At 40.8% G+C, this 15,778-nt stretch overlaps 1 protein-coding gene across 1 annotated transcript in view; it reads right to left on the bottom strand.

Moving 5' to 3' along the window:
- The window catches only part of AMHR2 (anti-Mullerian hormone receptor type 2), a 744,441-nt gene that overhangs the window by 200,439 nt on the left and 528,224 nt on the right, over nt 1–15,778 (bottom strand). Inside the window, exon 6 of the mRNA XM_044082197.1 lies at nt 1,399–1,626. Within this exon, the coding sequence (XP_043938132.1) occupies nt 1,399–1,626 (228 nt within the window). The remainder of the gene's footprint in view (nt 1–1,398; nt 1,627–15,778) is intronic.

Below are 15,778 nucleotides of genomic sequence, written 5' to 3'. Positions count from 1 at the left end.
AGTCAAGCGAAGGCGTATTCTATGCTTTATAGTTTGGAGAGAGGGTTAGTAGGTGTGTTGTGTCGTTGGGTAGTGATCTCAAGTTATAAGTGGGTAAGAGTCTCTCAAGGAACATGAGAGCAAAATATGGGAACACTGTCCAATGATCAGTTTGAAAAGAAGAGAGCCCAATAGAAGTGCATTTCCTTGAGGGATGGAAAGTCATTTAGTTTGGAGAGGGTAGGGCAGTAGTGCTGCGTTTTGGGGACAGAGCATGATGATTCTGTAAATGTGGTTTGCAGTTGAAGGATAGACAGATTTTTCTTAGAGGAAGCTGAGGTCAAAGGGAGGCCATACTCTAACTGAGAAAGGAGGACTTCTTTACCAGTTTGTGCGCTAACAGACCAATAAGAAGAGTTTATTGACTTTGGTGATGTGGATGTAGTGTTTGAAGTTGAGAGTGAGATCCAAACAAATGCCAGGGTATCTTGGAATGGGGAACTGTTTCCAATGTGTTGGTTTGACTGAGGCATAGGACCAGGTTGGGCTAATTTCTGAGAGCATTTGGGGGAGTTTCTAGCTTGCTTTTTTTTTTTTTTTTTTTTTTTTAATAGCTGAGGGTTAGTTGGTATGGTTCTAACTAGCTGTCTGACATATTCAGCTCTTGCTCAAGCTATTGTTTAATGGTGATGGGAGTGGATGAAGAGAATAGGCGACAGTGTGGATCCTTGAGGAACTCTCTAGAAGATAGTTGAGTTGTCATGGGTGAGAAGGAGGAGCCTATTTATACTTTAAATGACCAGTTGGAAAGGAAGTCTTTGAACCATAAGGTTGCTTGTGGGCTTATGCTTGTGAGTGGAGAAAGTCCAAGAAGAGATGGTGATTTACAGTGTCAAAGGCCTTGGAGAGGTCTGTGAAGACTGTGCCTCTGAGTAGACCTTCTTCTCTGTTCAGTATGGTATCTGTCAGGGAGAAAAGAGTGGTTATGATCCTACTCCCAGTTCAGAATTCATGTTGATATAGATGGTGGTTACCTGAAACTTGCTTACAAAATGCAGTGAAGATTGCAAGAAGTACATATTCTTTTAAGAAGATACTGGATGTACAGTGAAGAAAAGTTTTAGTGCAGATGGGTGGCAACTGCAAAGAGATTAGCTACACCTCAAATGTACTCACATTATCAGAGAATTGTAGATTGTTTTCATATATCATTACATTCATAAAATTAGATACACCAAATGGAAAACAAAATGGAAAGATTTAGTGAAATAAAGGAAAAGATGCATAATGGATAAACAGGCATTATGTAGCATGTGTAATCAGCTTAATGAATGGCTCTTCCATCCATTTACTAAGGAAAACACAAGCATAGATCAGGTAAAATGAGAATTACTTAATTTCATCTCTTAGATTACTTACATATGGATAAAAGGAGAGGACCAGCAGGCTCTCTTTTCTGTTATTCTCTAGACGTTCACCTGCTGCATGGAATTTAGCAATGTTATCATGTTTCATCAATGCCATACTGTAGAGGTCCCTCTCATTAATGAAGTGCTCTATTCCAGATGCAGGTACAGCCTTTACTGCAACACTGACTCCATAAAGTGTCCCCTTCCAAACCTCTCCAAACATGCCACGCTCAATTACCTGTGGTTAAAGGAGGAAATTGGTCAGTGATAGGTCAGCTTGTGGGGGAGCATATCTCATATACTGGTAGTTGGGTAATAATCAGGTTAGCATGTTAAGTGCAAATCATATGTTTTTAAGGATGGACCCATAGTTCATTGCAACACAGCAAACACCATATCAGGTTATTAAGCATAAGGAGCAATACACAACATATTTATATGTGTCAGATATGTCACAGAATGGACTCCAGCAGTATTCTTAGTCCAGAGTAGCCTAAGATTTGAAAAGTGAGTAACACTTTCCCCAGAGGCACAGTAACCTTGGAGTTTGGCATGGACAGTAAAGGAAAGGGGTAATTCCACCAATCTTGCATCCATGGGGGGTCGGGGGTGCGGTTTGCCCTGATGATGAAGACATGAAAACCTTTCGCCAGCTCAGACTTTTAGAACATGTTGTTTTCCCTTCCACAGTTTATGTATATAGCACCCATGTTTACAAGTATGTATGACATGCCTTAAATAATAACCCCGTACAAGGAAAGAGTAATGAAATAAAGCTGAATTACAGCTAAAAAGAATAACATGGTACAACAGTGTCACATACAATACAAATATTTTGATGCTCATCATTGTCAACAATCTTACAGAACTAGGTATGAACCCCTTTATAAACATGCTGGATAGCTATCTGGCTCAAGAATAGGACCCAGGGGGCTATAATTGGTGATATCACCTCCACAAAAAGTGAAGACCCCTAGAGCTCTGTTGTCGGCCCTCTCTTCTTTGGCATCTACTTCCCGCATGTCAGAGTCAATGTCAAAGGCCTCTGGCTAACCAGGTTCACAGATGATTTCAAACTGGGAGCAGTCATTGAATTCCCAAAAATGAGAACACCTTTCAGGAAGGTCTAACACAGACAAATACTTAGTGTCATGTCAAAGCCATGGCTTAAAACTCAATACCACAAAATACATTATAGTACCTTTTGTGAAATTGGCAAACCCAGGTAACTATGTCACCAATAAAACATTCCTAAAGTTGATTCATTAGTCAGGGATCTGGGAACTCATATAGAGAGTAACCTAGCCTTCGACCTACATGTGTCCAAGGTAGTAAGAAAATCCTTCCATGTTGCTTAACTTATAAGCAAGGGCATGGCATCTAGGTCTAGACAGATCATCAGACCATTGTACTTGGCTCTCATCAGACCCGTCATAGATTATAATGCCCCCTTCAGTATGTACCTGACCAAACACATACAGCAACTGGAATGTCCACTAATATTCCTTACAAAAAAAGAATACAGGGAGTAAACACAATGTCCTACACTGATTGTCTCAAAGCCCTGCCTGTTTACTTGGTATCATACAGACTTCTGAGAGATTATCTTTGCCTGGCACACAAGGCATCCCTGAGTCATATTTTGATGAACCTTTTGCACATCTGCAAAATGAACAGCAACAGAACAACTATATTAAAAGACCTAACTTTTGCTTGCGACATAAGTAGGACATTTTGGAGACAGATATGATTCTCAGAGAATTCCCATCCTCTGGAATAGGTGCTGTCAAAGGAAAAAACTTCAAAGATCAATACATGTAAGGTTCAGTTAAGGCACTTTAATTTACTTGCAGCAAGGAGACAAAAACATGCAAATACAAGGATTTGTCTAATCACTAACAGGAAGTATGTTCATTCTTATGCTGTTTTACAAGACATGGCCTTCTAAGCTGACGTAATCAAGCACAACTTTTAGCATTTTCTACAGCAGATGTTACTTCAGATTTTCTGCTGACATGACTAGATTTGTGAGAAACTTTTCAGAAAAACAACCTGGCCTTGGTGACCATGAATCTGTTTACAAGAATCTATTGTACAGTGTTACTTTTCAAGGTACTTTTCTAATACAGATACAAGCAAATGCTGATTGCAGTTCATATTTTCAAGCAGGCTTTGTACTAATTATCTGTAACTTCTACAGCTGTGTATTTTCTCATGGCACAGCGGAACTTCTTGTCTAAGTTTCATACAAGTAGTATTGTTCTATTCATTATTTTCCTAATGCAAGCAGAAATCACCTGCTTCTCAGTAAATTTCCAAGGCACAAGCAAGATTTTAGCTAACAGTACAAGGTCAGAAAGCAACTGCAGTTTGTACAGATTTATGCAGTATGAAGAAATAGAATAAATGTGTTAACTCTTTTCAAGCTTCTAAATGCACTAAGCATATTGCTAATACACACATTAATATATATTTTTCTAACATTTCCCCCCATTAATACTTTTATTCTACTTTCAAAATAAGCATAAACAGTTTGTTTTCTTCTCCTAACCTCTTCCACTCAGGATTTGCAGTTAAGAGGGTCATTCAGTTTAAACTTATGAAAGCTTTTTAGTCTTTTAATAGTTCTTCAAACTCTGATATAAGGTTTCAGAAACCGACATGTCTATAAGGTCTTTAATCAGTCTTTTCATGCATGGGGATACCACAACAAACACATACTCCCAGTAGGAGCATACCTACACAAATGGCAATCAGGATGTTCATTAGGATGGTACCCCCACCCCCCAAACCATTTCTGGAAAAAGTCCATCAGTGGGTTTGGGCCTGGTTTGGTCATGGCCAACACTTGCTGAATTTTCTCAAGATGATTGTCTATCTCGTGTTTATGGTCAGGAATATATGAACAGCATTCTTCTTGGATTAAAGCACACGTACCACCTCTCGCCACTAGGGTGAAGTTGAGAGCCATGCGGTTTTGGAGCACTACAGTTCTTATGGCATTCAGTTCATCAGTCAGCAATTCGAGAGTAGAAAAAGTTGTGTTGCTCATTACTTCGAGAAGTTTTGACAGTTTTCTCAGCTCCCAGATCGATTTCACTGCTCCATATGCTGGTAATATGCCTCCCCACAATATAACACTATCACTCAAGTCCATGTGTGTCAGTCCTTTACCTAGAGAGTAATGGTGTTTCCAACGTGCATCGATTTGTCCCACTGGATTTACAGTTTTCTTGATGACTTCTCGGACATTTCGAATTTTCCCATGAGGCAAAACTGCAGTGTGTCGTATGGCCGGAACCAGGTAACCCAAAAAATAACTGCCGGACCAATTCTCAGGTAACCATTTGTATGCCTTTCTGCTACACACAAAATAACAATCCTCTACTTTAGTAGTAACCTTGCTATGAATGTACACTCGCCCTGCATGAAACATTTTTCTATCAATTATAGATAGCTGTTTATAAAGAACAGAATTATGTTTTACTTCATCAAGTGTTTTGCGCATCAATCCAAGAAATGAATCATAGTTTGTATTACAATAAAGATCTACTTTGTTACCTTTAGTGTAACATCTATAAGGAACAGTCACATTGCAATTGCTCCAGCCCACCTGAACAGTATCAGTTTTATAAAAACACACAGTTCCCTTTTGTGGAACAGACAAGAGTAATGCTATTTTATCTTATGCTGTAATGTTTGAGGTATCATAAATCAAGTTCTCCCAGGTCTCATTGACCCCTAGGGGGACTGTAGTCATTAATAACCCCCCATATGCTGTCGGCAAAGCTGTGCAAATCCAGCAATTCGAAACATTGAAAGTCTCAGCATACACATATTTAATTGCCTGGTAAGTGTTACAGTTTGGATGCCAGTTTATGAGTAATGCTTCACGTTTATTCAGTTCAGTCTGCGTGGCTGGGAAAAAAAAAGGCCACAACAAAAAGATTATTGTCACTAATACAGTTAACAGGATGATTATGCAATACTTCTGAGGAAAGGGTTGTTCTGCATTCCTGTTTCTTCTGGACTCTATCATTTTTGCTCTTGGCATGTAACAAGATTTTTGTCCAGTTCAAAGTTTTTAACTAATTTACAGTGTGTCAAGTGGATCCAAGAGGCACGTTCTGCAATTTTGACTGCAGTGGGTGTTGACAAAAGCACTTGATATGGACCTTCCCACTTCGGAGACGCCCATTTTTTCCTCTTAACTATCTTCAGCCAGATCCACACTCCAGGGGGCACTGCCACTTCTGATGGTCTGGTTCGTTCTTTATCTGAAACAGAATTTAACTGCAACAAATGTTTAGAATTTAACAAATTATGCATATACTCTGCTAATGTACTGTCAGCTTCCTGGTCTGCGGGCATGAGAGATTTCCACTGAGGTATATAGTAAGCCCTTCCAAAGAGCTTTTCAAAAGGAGTCAATCCTTTTGCATTCGGAACAGTTCTCATGCTCAACAGTGCCAAGGACAGACAGTACACCCAGTTTCTCTGTGTTTCTATCATTAATTTTCTTAGCTTACTGTTTAAAATCCCATTATGCCTCTCTACTAGCCCTGCTGATTGCGGGTGATACACACAATGATTCTTTAGGGAAATACAAAAATGTTTACTTAACTGCTGTATGGTCTGATTCACGAAGTGTGTGCCATTGTCACTGTAGATCCTTTCCGGAATGCCGAATCTAGGGATGATTTCTCTAACAAGAACTTTGGCCACAGTCATAGCATCTGGATTTTTAGTCGGAAAGGCTTCCACCCATCTGGAAAACATATCTACAATGACAAGACAATACTTCTTATTTTCACATTTATTCAACTCTATGAAATCCATACAAATAGTATGAAATGGATACGGTGGTGTAGGGAAACTCCCTTGCTTGGGCTTTAACGTCCCTTGTGCATGATGTTTATTACAGATGTGGCATAACGAACAAAATTTTTTAGAGTAGTTTGTAAATCCGTACGTCATGAACACTTGGTTCACCAGCTGTACCATCCCCCCTGTTGAGACATGGCACTGCCCATGGCTCAACAAAGCTGCATATCTAAACAAATTAGACAGCAATATCGGTTTTCCTTCTTTAGAGATGTACAGCCCCTTTTCGAGAATTGCTCCTCGTTTTACCCATCCATGTTTTTCAGTTTGCGTAGTAAGTGTTTGCATTGTCTTTAACATTTCTAAGTCTAAAATCTCAGAGGATTGTAGTTCCTCATTCAAAAGAAATACTTCTGAAGCTGTCTGATTTGCAGCTGTATCAGCTCTCGCATTACCTTTTGAAATCCTGTCCTGTTGCTTGGTATGAGCTGTGCATTTGCAAATAGCTACTTTCTGAGGTAACTGAATAGATTCTAAAAGATCTAAAATAAACTGTGCATGAGTGACTGGTTTGCAAGTAGATGTTATCATTCCTCGATTTTTCCACTGTTGCGCAAAAACATGTACAGTAGAAAAAGCATACTGGCTGTCAGTAAAAATGTTTACACATTTACCCTTTGCTAAGGTACATGCCCGTGTCAAGGCAATCAATTCTGCTGCTTGTGCAGATAAACTATGTGGTAAAGATTTTGTTTCTATAATGTCTGTGTCAGAAACTACTGCATATCCTACTAGGCTCTGTCCTGCAGGACTCCTTTTGCATGAGCCGTCCACGTAGTATGTCACCTCGGCATCATCCAAGGGAACATCCGTAAGATCTTTTCTAGGCAGAGTCTTTTGCTCAATCACCTGCAGGCAGCTGTGTGGTGTGCCATCTGCAGGGGTTGGGAGCAAGGTACAAGGGTTCAAAGTCATACATCGTTCGATTGTCATATGAGGTTGGCTCAACAATATTGTCATACAGGAAAGATGCCTAGCAGGGGAAAGATATGCTACCTTCTCTTGCAGTAAAATAGTCACGACTGCATGAGGCACTCTCAATGTGAGAGGGTGAAACAACACTACTGAGGCCGAAGCCTGTACTGCCATTGCAGCTGCAACTACTGCTTGTACAAAATGAGGTAAAGACCGTGCCACTGAGTCCAGTTGTGATGAATAATAAGCAATAGGGCGTTGCTTGTCCCCATGCTACTATGTTAACACTGATGTCATATAACCTTGCTTACAATCTACAGTTTGGAAAAAACATTTATGATAGTTTGGTAATCCCAAAACTAATGAGGACGCTATTAACTGTTCAGTTTGCAGAAAGCAGATTCTGCCTCTGGTGTCCATTGTATCAAATCCTGTGCTGCCATAGGCTTTTTATAAATCAGGTTAGTCAACGGTGCAGATTCCAAGGCATAGTTTGTAATCCAACTCCGACAAAAATTAGTCGTACCCAGGAAGGACATCATTTCCTTCTTGGTAATGGGTTTTGGTGCTTGCAAAATCGCTATTTTTCTGTCCTCATCTAATGTCCTACCTTCCTTGGATATTACATATCCTAGGTATTTAACTTGTTTTTTCCAAAGCTGCAGTTTATTTTTGTTTACTTTATGTCCTTCAGTGGCTAAACATTGTAATAGCGCTATGGTATCCTCTTTACAATCTTGCTGGGTGGGGGACGCCAGCAGGATATCATCAACATAAAGCAAAATCTGACTACCTCTTGGTGGGGTAAATCCCGCCAAGTTGCTTGCCATTTCTTGTGAGAATATTGTTGGACTTTCACAATACCCCTGTGGTAGTCACGTATATGTATACATTTTCCCCTGAAATGTGAATGCAAACCAATGCTGGCTGTCAGGGTGTATTGGTATCAAAAAGAACGCATTGCTGATATCTACCACAGAAAAATATTTCTGTTGAGGTTTTAAATCATTCAACAGGGTGTGTGGGTCTGGCACCGTAGGTGCCCTTGGTATTATTGCGTCATTTACAGCTTGTAAATCTTGGACCATACGTCACTCTCCATTCGCTTTCTTAACAGGAAATAAGGGTGTGTTACATGGTGAATCAGGAGATTCCACCAGCACCCCTTCCTTAAGTAAAGCTGCTATAATAGGTTTGATTCCTACTTCTGCATCTTTTCTTAAGGGATACTGTCTCTTTTGTGGTCTAAATGCTGACTTTGATGTAATAGTAACTGGTCCTGCTGTACAAATAAGTCCTACATCTGATTTTCCTGTTGACCAGAGATTTTCTGGTATATTCTGTAAGGCATTCTCTTCCTCCTTCAATAGGAGTGCCAATCAGCTGTCCTTGCTAGACTGCAAGTGTACAGCTGGGTGGGACTGAGTTATCCAATTCAGCTTCTGCATTTGTATTCCCTGTTCTGACAGTTCTAACTCTGTCTGCTTTTCCCATCTCATGACTTTTTCTCCTAAGTCTACCCATTTTACATTCTTGTCCTTAGTTAAGCTAACATGTGGTAATCGATTAGATTTATAGAGTGCAAAGAACTCCTGGGGCAATGAACAGTTGACTACACTGTTCCCTTCTGTGTCCCAGTACAGATTACGTAATACCGATCTGTTTGCATGATTTCTAAACAATTCTTGCTCATATTCCTTATCAGGTCCTGGTGTATTACAATAATACAGAGTACAGTGCAACAAATGTTGTTTATCAATGTCAAGGGAGGGGAACTTGCTGATGGCTACGTTCATCAACTCTTTGGTCACCACCCCTGGACCAGTCGTAACCAAGTCCTGGCTGTACCAATAAAACATTTCACCCTCTGATTGCACTGCAAAGGTATCAATTTGTCGCTGTGCTTCCATACCCTGCATAGTCGGAACTACTGCTATACAACATAGCTGCATAAGGTCACTGCCCAAGAGGTTTACTGGGCATTTTGCAGATACAACAATTTTACTTTTCTGGGTCAATTCTGAAACAGGATCAGTTATCACAATATTATGGGAGAGGGGCTCCTGATACAGCTGTCCATTAGCTGCTTTCACTAATATGTAATCAGGTGACTCTGAATTCTCTGGCAGTTTGGAGGGATGTACCAGGGTCCATGATGCCCCTGAGTCACACAAGAATCTGACTTCCCTCCCTTGTACTAGGAGTGTAACTTTTGGTTTCGTGTCTGCTAAATAGAGCTCTAAGCTCAATAAAGCCAAATCCAATATTTAATTTTCTTCACTATCTGTGACTTTTTGCACTTCCTCTATGTCTTCTGTCACATTCTCTACTCCCTCTATCACATACTCATTTGTCCTTTCTGCGCTATCCCCTTCTAGTGATTCCTGACTACCATATAGTCAGTCCTCACCCTCCTTATCCTCCGTGGCTGCCTTCTTGTTTTTCTTGCATTCCCTTGCCAAGTGTCCTTTCTTACCGCATTTAAAACATTCACCCCTTTTCTTTTGCCCTTCAGAGTCCTCTGATCGTTGATCAGATTATTTGTTTCCCTGGGCATTTTTCTTGCCCTTTTTCCCGGCCTGTACTACATAAACTTCTGCTCCATCTTCTACAGAAAATACTTGGGCTTTCTTTTTCTTTCGGCATGCCTAGCATATTCAAGCAATGACTGTAACCTGCTTGTACGATGATCTACCATGTGTTTTGTAATAAAGCTGCTTATAGGTGCAATACTACCTTTCAAAAATGCATTCTTTAACTGCTGCTCATATGGGGAATCGTGTGTCTGATCTTCAGGAACCTGCATTCCACAATGGTTATTAAAACATTCTAATAGTCTGGCATAATATCGGTCAATAGCTTCACCTTCCTGTTGGATGCATTGATTAATGCAAGTCCAGTCTGCCTTAGGCTTCCATTTCTCAGAGATTCGGTCTGTAAGACCTTTCACTCTGTTGTCTAATTCTGCGCTGCTATGTGGGAGGGGCCTGAACGCAATATCACGGGGATTCCAGTCACCACTAATCATGTGCCAATCTGGTCCCACAATTTGTCTGACTACTTTTTCTACCTCTTCTCCGTTTAAATTATAACTCAGCCTCATTCCTTGCAAATCTTCTAAGAACTTTCTAAAATTAACTTTTGGATGGGGAATTCCCTCAGTGGCTTTCCGGATGTCTTCCGGAGTCCAGGGTCTATACACTAGAATAGTTGGGTCCTGACCTTCTTGCCCTGCCTGAGGATTAGGCACTTCTATAAGTGGGCATATTTCTTCTTCACTCATAAATCATGAATTTCTACCCATTTGATATAACCCAATGTCCCCTTTTGAGTTTCCTGCCCGTGTTCGAGACCTGGTCTCGACGGGATCTCTAACAAACGGTTTCGCTTTTGTAATGTCTCTACTTGCAATGACAGCAGGATATCGCAGGGGTGGACTAATTTGTTCACTTGCCTCATATTCTGGTAAAGGAGGAAGAGGGGCTGACGCTATTACTGAGTTATTGTCCTCCTTATCTAAAAACATTGCTTTTGAATTATTACTCTTTTGTTCCCTTCGGTTTACTTCCTCAATCCACCTGTGTGCCTAAGGAATTCCTAATTGACGTTACTTTTTTACCCGACCTTTAGAATCGGTTTTAAGCGGTTTGACAAGTTTGACAAGTGAGGATTTTTCAAGTTTACCATCAAATTCATACTTATTAACCCATTTTGAGTAGTATTTAATATTATCAGCATGCTGTGACTGCATATATTTCGCGTCTTCGGTTAACGGCGGATTTTGGGACCTTTTTGTACAATCATTACCCATTTTGTTCTACCCTTTTAATCATTACGTAACACCTTATTTTTAACGTGGTACCACGGATATTTTTATAGTCTCTTCAGAATGACTGCCTACCTGCTCTGTTTCCCTGATCTATGACAAGACAGTAATCTTTCCATCCCTGCCTTAAAAATAAAGTCTTAACAGAACAAATACAAATCTAGTCCCTGATCTAAAACGGAAAAAGAAGGTAGAGCCTTTGTGATTGATCACCTGGTTCGAGTAAACCCGTCCTTCAGTCGCAGATCAGAAAGTGGCTGGCCTCTTTTGTACGACAATTCAGTCGGAGGACTTTTCAAGTAAGAAGAACCAATGTGGTTTCTTCCCCGTACGGTTTCAAGCCACCTGGCCTGTCTGATCTGAGGCGAAGTGAAGGTTTCCGGTCCGAAGGACCAATCTGTCAAAGGAAAAAACTTCAAAGACCAATACACGTAAGGTTCAGTTAAGGCACTTTAATTTACTTGCAGCAAGGAGACAAAAACATGCAAATACAAGGATTTGTCTAACTACTAACAGGAAGTATGTTCATTCTTATACTATTTTACAAGACATGGCCTTCTAAGCTGATGTAATCAAGCACAGCTTTTAGCATTGTTCTACAGCAGATGTTACTTCAGATTTTCTGCTGACATGACTAGATTTGTGAGAAACTTTTCAGAAAAACAACCTGGCCTTGGTGACCATTAATCCGTTTACAAGCATCTATTGTACAATGTTACTTTTCAAGGTACTTTTCTAATACAGATACAAGCAAATGCTGATTGCAGTTCATATTTTCAAGCAGGCTTTGTACTAATTATCTGTAACTTCTACAGCTGTGTATTTTCTCATGGCACAGCGGAACTTCTTGTCTAAGTTTCATACAAGTAGTATTGTTCTATTCATTATTTTCCTAACGCAAGCAGAAATCACCTGCTTCTCAGTAAATTTCCAAGGCACAAGCAAGATTTTAGCTAACAGTACAAGGTCAGAAAGCAACTGCAGTTTGTACAGATTTATGCAGTATGAAATAGAATAAATGTGTTAACTCTTTTCAAGCTTCTAAATGCATTAAGCATATTGCTAATACTTTAATACATATTTTTCTAAGAGTGCCCATCTATTTGAAACAGAGTTCCTTCCTAACCCTATTTAAGCGCAACTTGGACCAATGGATGGGTAATCAGAAATTCACCCCTGCTTTGGAACCTACATCTCTGATGGACATAGGCAGTCAGTAAATCACCCCCTCTGTATAAATCAAATTTGTGGGTCACATTTAGGTTGTACAGCTAAGCTTTATAAGGGCCTTAGTGGTCATTAGCCCAATATCCAACTATGGATCAACTAATCCTTACTCCCACCAGGGGCTCCAGTATCCTAGACTTGGTCATTACCAACACGGGAAACCGATGCTCCACACCTATGGTCACCCCCTCGTTGGTCAGGTCTGACTATAAGTTAATCACCCTTGACATCCACATCCCACTCCGACCCCCTAGTAAGGAAACCTCCGTAAAAAACTTCTACAAAGCCAACTTCATGCTACTCAAGTCAGAAGTGACAAACTTCATGACACCCATGCAGACAGGAATTGAAAGTTCGACTGCTGAATCCTACACTAAGGCACTGTACGAACACATCCACTCGTGCATGAATTGTGCCATCCCCAATAGAACTAAGGCACTCTCCTCCAAAAAAAGGAAGGCAATCTGGTGGTCCCTTGCCATAAACAAATTTTACACTAAAAGGAAGAAACTGTTGCAGAAAAGAGGAAAATCCCAGGATGCAAAAAACTCCCTTACCAGCCTCAGTAAGAAGCTGAGATCCCTCATAAAATCCTCCAAAGCTAGTTACGAAAATAAAATTGCCAAAGATTCCAAAGACAACCGCAAGGCATTCTATAGCTATGTCAAGAATCTAAATGGCAAATCTCAGATCTGCTCTGAGCTACAACAGAATGACATTAAATATACTGATCCCAAGGATATTGCCAATATCCTGGCAGATTGATTCAGTGCAAACTTCACCCCCCTCTCACCCCCTAAAAAACGCACTCTCCAAAGCTAAGAATACAGCATCCATGGGACCAGACGACATCACAGGCTGTGTACTACATGAACTACAAAATGAACTGGCAACTCACCTAAGTGTCATATTTAATCATAGCCTCACCTCAGTCTTTGTGCCCACTGAGTGGTGCGCAGCTACAGTTATCCCACTCCACAAGGGAGGATCCACCTTGGATCCCGGGAACTACCGCCCCATCGGTCTGACGAGCCTGATCTGCAAAGCCACGGAATGTATTATCATGGAACTTATAAACAAAGACATTGGCAACCTTCATACACTGGACCTCATGCAGTTTGGGTTTGTGAAGGGCCGATCTTGTCTCCTGAACCTGACTGACTTCTTCGAATCAGTCTCCAGAGCCGTGGACAAGGGTAAGGTGGCCCACACAGCCTATCTGGACCTTGCCAAGGCCTTCAACATCATTGCCCACTCTGGAATCATAGATAAACTTACTAAGCTGGGCATTAATCCCTACGTCACTCAATGGGTTGCCAACTGGCTTACTGACACAACCCATACTGTAAAAGTAGCTGACTCCAAATCCAGCTCCAGACAAGTGACAAGTGGAGTACCTCAGGGCTCAGTCCTGGGACCGCTGTTGTTTGGCATCTACTTCTCTGAAGTACAGGCCAACACTAAGGGACTCTGGCTAACAGAGTTTGAAGATGACTGCAAACTGGGAGCCATTATTGAATCCCCAAATTATGTGGATATTCTACAAAAGGGTCTCACAGAAACAGATGCTTGGTGCTAGAGCCATGGGCTCAAGCTCATTGCCAAGAAATGTATAGTTATCCCCTTTCGGAAAAAACGTACCCGTGAATTACCACATAGGTGGCAGTACACTAAACACTGAAAGTGTGATAAGAGACTTAGGGACACAGGTGGACAGTGGTCTCACCTTTGATAACCACATCGCCATAACAGTCAGGAAATCCTTCTATGTGGCACACCTCATCACTAAGGGCTTTTCATCCAGAAAAATGAGGTCATTGTCCCACTGTACTCATCCCTCATTAGACCCATTATAGAATACAATGCCCCGTTTGGTATATACCTCTCAAGACATCTGCAACAACTGGAAAGGCCGCAGAAATACCTTACTAAAGCAGATGCGGTATGCTGACCATCTAAAAATACTCCACATATACTCTGTCACATATTGCCTACTCAGAGGTGATCTCTGCTTAATATACAAGGCCATGTAAAGCCCAGAGCTGTTGGACATGCTACACTTAAAGAAATCCCAATCCCTCAGAGACACACGCTCCAGCGATCTAAACCTTGTCATCACAATGAACAAAACATGCTGGAGGGATAGGTTCCTGACCCAGAGACTCCCCAAACTCTGGAATAGACTGCCCATACATATCAAGCAAAGCGCCTCTTTGGCCCTTTTCAAAAGGAACCTTGATGATTGGATGGGAGATGGGAAATACACCCCGGGGATCACGTCACTCACCTTGCTAGACAGGGGTCCAGGGAAGTAAATACTGTGGGAAGAAATTTATTTATTTGCAGTTTGTTTACCAGGATGGTCCATTGGGCCACAAGGAGCCTGTTTTCAATGGAGTCCTGGGGAGAAGAGCTCCAGAAATACAAGTGTTAACAAATTACAGGAATACAAAAACATATGAATTACAAAACATGTGAGATAATTAAAAGAAAAAAGAAAATACAGAGTTACAAAGTAGAAAGAGTTAGCATTTGGAGAAAGTAAATTAATACAAATTTAGTTAAAAGCTATTTACGCAGCAATTCAGCAGATTGTACAGTATTCAGTTTTTGCAAGGTTATTACTATGAGTTATGTCAGGTGCATAAGATAAAAAATGGACAGAGTAGCTGAGGAGGCTATGTGGGGTGGGAACAGGAGCATTCCCATTGTGAAGTTAGGTGTGTATGAAGGAGGGTTTTAAAGACAGAGAGACTTTTGGTTGTACGGAGGAGGGGTGGGAGAGAGTTCCAGTGGTGAGCAAGAGAGAAGGATAGAAGATATTTGCCTGAAAACCGGGTGGATTTGTGTAGTTTAATTAGATTTTAGAAGTTAAATCTTAGCTCTCTGTTAGGAAGATGCATTTGGAAGGTAGAGGCAAGGGAGGGGCAGAGAGATGAGTTTGTGTGCCTGGATGAGTTTGAGATAGGTAAGATAATTAGGTAGCTCAAGCCAACTGAGTTGATGTAGTGATAAGCAGTGATGGGTAGTGGATCTGTTGCCTGTGACAAATTTTGAGATTTTGTAGTAGCAGGAGGATAGTTTTGACTTGAGGGAGGATTGCAGGTTAGTAAAGATAGAGGCACCATATAAGAGGGAAGGGATAAGATAAGTGGTAGTAAAAACAAGCCTAGTTGAGGAAGAGATGAAACGGTTGTGACGGTAGAGCATACCGAGATTTGTGTGTTTTTTTTTTATATTTGCTTGTATGTGGCTGTTGAACTTTAACTGGTCATCAAGGATAACTCCTAATAACTTGGCAGTGGAGATGATTTTGAGGGGAGTATTGTTTTGGCTGGTGATTAGGAATAAATCTTTATCTGGGATAATGGTTTTACTAGGGGAAAATATCATAAGCTTAGTCTTGGTTGCGTTCAGTGCAAGATGGTTATGTAGCATCCATTGTTCAGTTGAGGAGAAGGCATCCTGGGTTAGTTTTATTAATAAGGAAGTAGATGTGGCAGAGCAGATTATGGTAGAATCATCTGCATATTGGATA

This window comes from Protopterus annectens, chromosome 9.part0, assembly GCF_019279795.1.
Source record: "Protopterus annectens isolate FY-2018-M chromosome 9.part0, PAN1.0, whole genome shotgun sequence".
In the NCBI taxonomy this organism is placed as follows: domain Eukaryota; kingdom Metazoa; phylum Chordata; order Ceratodontiformes; family Protopteridae; genus Protopterus; species Protopterus annectens.
The sequence above is the reverse complement of the archived record's forward strand: the minus strand, read 5'-3'. Positions and strand labels throughout refer to the sequence as shown.